Source organism: Danio aesculapii, chromosome 21, assembly GCF_903798145.1.
Source record: "Danio aesculapii chromosome 21, fDanAes4.1, whole genome shotgun sequence".
NCBI classification, from domain to species: Eukaryota; Metazoa; Chordata; class Actinopteri; order Cypriniformes; family Danionidae; genus Danio; species Danio aesculapii.
Genome location: NC_079455.1, coordinates 32993862 through 33001028, shown reverse-complemented (window position 1 = coordinate 33001028; position 7167 = coordinate 32993862). Strand labels below are relative to the sequence as shown.

The 7167-nt window shown below is 35.9% G+C and overlaps 1 protein-coding gene across 1 annotated transcript in view; it reads left to right on the top strand.

Moving 5' to 3' along the window:
• Positions 1-6567: 6567 nt before the first annotated feature.
• The window catches only part of LOC130215061 (whirlin-like), a 51287-nt gene continuing 50687 nt past the window's right edge, over positions 6568-7167 (top strand). The window contains exons 1-2 of the mRNA XM_056446948.1: positions 6568-6573; positions 6687-6692. Coding sequence (XP_056302923.1) covers positions 6568-6573; positions 6687-6692 — 12 coding nt within the window. The remainder of the gene's footprint in view (positions 6574-6686; positions 6693-7167) is intronic.

Below are 7167 nucleotides of genomic sequence, written 5' to 3'. Positions count from 1 at the left end.
TTTTAACGGTCATCAGCACTTTAAAGAATGTTTTTTTTAATATTAAGATTAACAATGTATATTTATATGTATTTATGCATGCATTATATCATCTTTGCATCAAATTACAAAAGAAAAAATTACTGCTCATGTGAGGCATTTCTAATGCAGCGTCTTGTCTATAGACATGTTGTTCTCTATTCTAGCTACCATGATCAGTCTTACACATTTTTTCCTTATTCTGAAATTCTGATAACTCCTTCTTTGAGTTTTTCTTTTAGGATTGTAAATAAAAATGATTTGTTGTACTCTCCCATTTACTGCGCTCTAATCTTACCTGAAGACGTCCACTACTGAGAAACCCAGAAATGTGAAAAGGTGCCATACCGTTGAACTCAATCTGTAGTGTACATCATCTTTGGTTTAAGCAAACCTTTACAGTAGTAAACTAACCTCATCTCATGGCGGTGATTCAGTCCTAAAGGCTTTATTCCAGATGTCCACCATATGCTGACATTCAAAACGTGTCCTGAGGAGCTCACAGGGGTCACTTTGAAATTACAGAAGGTTATGCTCTGGAAATAAAAAAAAAGAGGAAAATGATGTGTATATATGTATGTGCACTGGTTGTGCAGCCTTAATCCTGCATTTTACTTTTATAACCCCTGTAAAGGAGATTTATTTGCCTCTCATCCCCTTAAAAGTGAGTCTTTTATGAGTGGGCCAGCGCAGTGGGCTCGGGTAAGTGATGCGCTATGGCTGCTTGGAGGCAGTGGGACGTCCGCAGGGAGCACGAGCCCTCTGAACTCACGTCACATCTGCATTCGGCCCCATGCTTCACCTGCCTCTCTCTCTTTTCCTCTGGGGAGATTTAAAATAAGGATCAGGATGGATATTCAGCCCCATTCGCACTGCACAGCAGGCTGCACTGTGATTCTCAACTAGTTTGGATTCGTATGTGGGATTTCAAGCGGTCATTCTGTAATTGCTAATAAAAGTAGAAAACATTTATCGGAATTAAAATGATAGCCTGACAATAGATACATACATTTCTTTTTGTCTTAAAACTTTAGTTAAGAGTATTATGGTTACACTTTACAATAAGGTTTCATTAGTTTGTTTATTTACTCACATGAACAATACATGTACAGCATTTATTATTCATAGTTCATCATTTACTAATGCATTATTGAAATTTCAAATTGTGCTTGTTTATTAATTTGTTAATGCACTGTTTGCTAACAAGAACTAACAATGAATGACTTTGTTTACATTATTTTAACGTTAACAAAGATGAATAAATGCTGTAGTAAATGTATTGTTCATTTGTTAATGTTAATACATTAACTAATACAACATTATTGTAGTGTTACCAGTGGTATAATTTAGAGTATAATTTGCAGATAATATGTCAACATAAAATTGTACATATTTTCAGAAATTAAAATTTGAATTTTTTTAAACATATATAGACATTAATATACATTTTCTTCATTATTAAAGGTATGAAAACATGGTCTATATTACAATGACTTATTATCATTTTCTGCAAATAAATAATCTTAATTATAATATTCTTAATTAAAATTTTGAAGACACATTTAAAGTAGTTTTAGAAAATAAATCACAAATTAACATTTTAATTAAAACATGCAACCATTAACAGCAAGTTTAGAAAACTGATAAAAAAAACCAGTTTCCTATTAATTTTTTTTCCAAGAGCTATTAATAAATAAAGAAACAAATAATAAAATAATGAAAGTTGCAAAGAAAAACTTACCATATTGATTTAAACTGTGATGGTTTCATGCGTTTGGCCTTAAATAATAAATTAGCAAAAATGTATACAAATGCTTAAAAGTGACATCAAATAATATTTTTTCAAAGTTTTCATTTTCAAATAAATACTATTGTTAAACAGTTAATTCAGCAAAAAAATGAAGCTAAATAAATAAATAAATAAATATATCATCTTTTATTATTGTTTTGGTTGTACGCATGCTAAACTCTAAAAAGCGAGTTACTTTACTTAAAAAGAGTAAGTAAAACAGTGCCCTAAAAAGCGACAAGTTGACTTTGAGTAAACCGGTTGTAACTGAGAACTGTCAATTTGACTTCATATTTACAATTATATATATTATATAAATTATATAAATTTCATTGACTTTTTACTTAATAATAACAACTAATCACTTTTAGCAGACTTTTTTTTATTACACTATCACTGTATCAAAACAAAACAAAACCCTTTTAAAAAGTGTGGGTTTTTGAGTCCCTAAAACTCTGTATCAAAACAAAACAAAAACAAAACAAAACCTTTTGAAAAGTTTGGGTTTTTGAGTCCCTAAAACTCTGTATCAAAACAAAACAAAAACAAAACAAAACAAAACATTTTGAAAAGTTTGGGTTTTTGAGTCCCTAAAACTCTGTATCAAAACAAAACAAAAACAAAACAAAACAAAACCTTTTGAAAAGTTTGGGTTTTTGAGTCCCTAAAACTCTGTATCAAAACAAAACAAAACAAAAACAAAACCTTTTGAAAAGTTTGGGTTTTTGAGTCCCTAAAACTCTGTATCAAAACAAAACAAAAACAAAACAAAACAAAACCTTTTGAAAAGTTTGGGTTTTCGAGTCCCTAAAACTCTTGGAAAACATAACAAAACAAAACAAAAAAGCAAAAAAACTAAACAAAAACCTTTTAAAAAGTTTGGGTTTTGGGGCCCCTAAAACTATGTTGCAAAACCAAACTCTGTTGGAAAACAAAACAAAACCAAACAAACACCCTGCAAATCAATGGCCAAAACACAAAAAACGCTTTCCTTTGTTAGTTGAAACCGGTGTCACATAAACACCCTTTATCCATGCCATTAAAAACTGCTTGAAGATTCTAAGCGAAGGACAACCCTGGCTATAATGGTGAACGTGAAGGTGGGCTGGTACAGTCACAGCCCCGCATGCTGTTGTTTGTCCCCGCTGTGTTTGAGTTGGGTGATCTTTCCACACTACTGACTGCTGAGTGATTGATGATTAGACGCTTTCCTTCCAATGTCTAACACGATTAGAGTGAAGGTCATACTTAATTCTTCAACAACAACCACAACTATCATCGCCAGTGTGTGTGTGTATATGTGTGTGTGATGGTTTCCTCAGAGCACTTTGTCAAAGGCAGCGCTCAGACTGATCCGGCTTTCCAGCACCGCGGCTTTCCAAAATGGCTTTTTGCCTCTCCATCCCCTCCATGCTTCTCTCATTTTTCCTTTTTCCAGGGCCTTTTCTCTTCATCTCCAGAGAATATGATTTGTCATGGTGACTGAGAGAGAAAGAGAGAAAAAATGTTTACTCCGGGAGGGAGAGAGTGAGAGAGAGAGAGAAAAAAAAGCCTCTAACGCCCCTTAATGTATTCTTTTAAAAGAATCGACGCAGTGGCACAGAAAAAGATTAATTTATCACGCCATCAAGCACAGGAACCACTGTTGAGAGGAATGGGTGTAAATTGCAAGGCGATGACAATGCCTGCGTTACAGATGGATTTCTGTGTCTGCGTCTCCTATTGAGAAGGGGTGGGGGGTGAGGGGAAGGGGGGAGAAAAGCAATTTCGTCAGCGCTCGTCAAAACTTTCAGACGGGGGTAATTTTGATCCATTAGCTCACCTCCGTTCGCCTCCACCAATTCTCCACGTTTCACTTTTCTCTGCTTAAGATCTTGCCGTGAGAGAGAGACAGAGTCGCACAGAAACTCCCTGTGGCCATAAATGCATCTGTTTTCCATAACAACGTACAGGTCCCATCCACACAGATGCGTCGTCTCTCCATAAATGCTGATTAAGTCATTGTTATACGTCTGAAATTACAAGAGACACCACACAGCATTAACCTGACAGATTTCTCACTTACACTTTCCTTGTCGTGAGGTTATTCAGCCAATCAGCGGAGGAGCCTATAAGAAAAGAGACAAGAGTTATGCGCTCATGAATATTTATGCGGGGTTATCAGGGAATAGGTACAAAGGAGGTTTACTGATCACACAAATCCAAAAGCTTCTCATTAGAAAAGCATCTCTTTAAGTGCATCCCGAACGCCTGAATGTTAATGGCAGGCCTAGGTTTGAATATTAGCCGAACCGGGATAAATCACTAGGTTCATTACTTCAAAAGCATATGCCATTAGTGCGGAAAAAGCACTCAGAGTTGGTCTAAATATATTATTATACGAGGTGAACAAGCCCGCCAAAATAAACACAACCGCTTTTAGACCATGTCTACACTAAATCCAAATATATCTGAATTGATTTTTCTGTTTTGTTTTAGCCTTCCATCAGCACAGAAATGTTTTATCTTTTGGCAAAACCTGAGCTTTTTTGGAGATGCGGAATTTGAGAATGTTTTAGAAGCACAGAATTTGAATGTGAAAATAGATTTGAGTTAGTAGAATAGTTCACCTAAAAATGAAAGGTCTGTCATTATCCTCCATTTGTTCCAAACCTTCATGGGTTTCCTTCTTCCAATAAACACAAATGAAGTTATTTAGAAGACTGTTGCCAACCTGAAAGCTGTTCTGTATATTACTTTGCCCTAATGAAAAAAGTATCTTCGACTCTATAATAATCAAATAAGCTAAAGGTTGTAACCTAATACAGGTTTGACAACTTTGAAGGTGAGTAAATACAGTGAAATAATTCACATGTTTGGGTGGACTATCCTTTTAAATTGAATCTTCATCAATTTAATACTCATAATAATAAGTGGATCATGTAAATGGGATCTAAAATGTTGACTTTGTCCACATTTACAAACTTTCAATTCAGTTTTTCAATTCATCTTTATTTCTATAGCGCTTTTACAATGTAGATTGTGTCAAAGCAGCTTAACGTGGAATTTCTAGTAAATTGAAACTGTGTCAGTCCAGCTTTCAGAGTTGAATTTCAGTTGAATCCATTTCAATGTGGTTTAATTTTCACTGCTGAAAGACCAAACACTGAAGAGAAAATCCATCGATGCGCAGCTCCACCAGTCCCAAAACCTAGCAAGCCAGTGGATCAAAGCAAGTCAGAGGTGATCAAAAAATCCACTGGATTCCTTAAAGGATTAACTGGCCCTAAAATAAAAACTATTTTTATTAATTATCCTTATGTAATTCCAAACACCTAAGATCTTTATTTGTCTTTTGAATAAAAATACATATTTTTTGATGAAATTCAAGAGCTCTTTGACCCTCCATAGACAGCAACAGTCTCATCTCCTTCGAAATCAAAACAAATTAAAGACAGTCCATGTGCATTCAGTGGTTCAAATATATCAATAAACAGAGGATAAGGCTATCCTTGCGTGTAAGCCTCTCTTTACGCACAATGTGTTTTTGAATGCTTCTTGTCCATATTGAAAGGCAAAAAAGTGGCATCACTGCAGATGTGGAAAACATAATAAAACTCACTAAGATGATGTACAGCACAGCAATTATTAGGATAGGGTGGGGTACTGAATCAGAGCAACCATGAGGCACTACAAATTAGGCAAAAAACATTTAGTGTTTATGCTACTTTAAGGGCACCTATGATGCAAGTCAACTTTTGTAAGCTGTTCAGAAGAATTGTGTGTAGGTATAGTGTCCACAGTCATATTGGAGTAATAGAAACATAACACGCCTCTTTTTTACATTTCCTGATGTTAAAATAGGACCCAGATCCCTCCCATTTTGAGGACCACCACAAACTTTATAACGACATTGTGTTTGACTCATCGTTGCAGAAAAGCTTGAATTAACTCCACAACAAATATATCAAATAACAGTTGGGAACGTTCTTACTGTAGTAAGGGGGATCTGCTTCATTCTTGTCAGTCACTGTGCTGCTTATCTACATGAAGGCTACACGCATCAGAGCAATACAGAGAGATCTCTATGGTCTGACACGCACGTGGCAGCGGTGGGTGGGGAGAACCAGCTCATTTGCATTTAAAGGCACATTTAAACAACTACAATGTCCTAACAGCTCAAATTTCCCAGATTTAAAAAGATATAATAAATAATCTGATGGGTAATTGGAGCTAAATAAAACTTACTTAGGCACATTCTAGAGACACAAGACTTAAATTAAATCTTGAAAAGGGGGTAAAACAGGTGCCATTTAAAGAGATAGTCTGCTCTAAAATGACAATTCTGTCAGTAATTACTCACCATTATGTCATCATGTCAAACCCCTGAGACCTTGCTTTTATCTACAGAACCCTAAGATATTTTGGATGAAATCTGAAAAGTCCCTCATCGTCCTTAGATAGTAATGTCCTGACTCCAAAATTTTGTCAAGCCATAAAATACTTTTGCGCATACATAAAGGATCCTTTATCTGCTTTGTTTGAGGTATTCATGTCATCAGTGCATGGTCATACATGAGCGCAATATACTGACACAGAAGAGAAGAAACTAATAAATAATGTTATTTGTGTGCACATCGGCATAGCATTCCAATTGAAACACTGAAGACACACTGGGGGTTTTTTGCACCTGAAATGGAGGAAAAGGGAGCTTTCTAATTTCATCCAAAATATCTTAGTGTTCTGTAGATGGAAGGAAGGTCTCAGGGGGTTAAAATGACATGAGGGTGAGAAATTACTGACAGAATTGTCTTTTTAGGGCAAACTATCCCTTTTAAGTAGCATAAATGCTTTATATTTTTGCCTAATTTGTGCTGTAATGCCTTCTGTGTTTGTTCAGGCAAAGGTACTGGGATTCAGTCACCCACCCTATCCTAATAATTGCTGTTCTGTACATCATGTTAGCGAGCTTTTATTATGTTTTCCACATGTGCAGTGACGCTACTTTTTTGTATTTCAATGTGGACAAGAAACATTTAAAAACACATTGTGCGTAACGAGAAGCTAACACGCAGAAATAGCCTTATACTCCGGAAATTAATTCCCATTTCTTGTCTAATCCTTCCAGACCTTTAGTTTTGGGTCGTCTGATTATCATCCCTAATAAAAATAATCTCACGAATTAGCCTGTTTTCGTTTCTCATCTCCTCCCGCACACCATAGCAACCACCGCCAGGGACTTAAGCAAGAAATCTCCCATCAGGCCAAGCGCACACCAGGTAATGCAGCAGCGGCGGAGGATTGATAAGGACTAGAGAGAGTGGCGCCATTATCTGCGAGGAGCGGCGTGTGTGAAGGATTAGCACGGATCAAGCTTATCC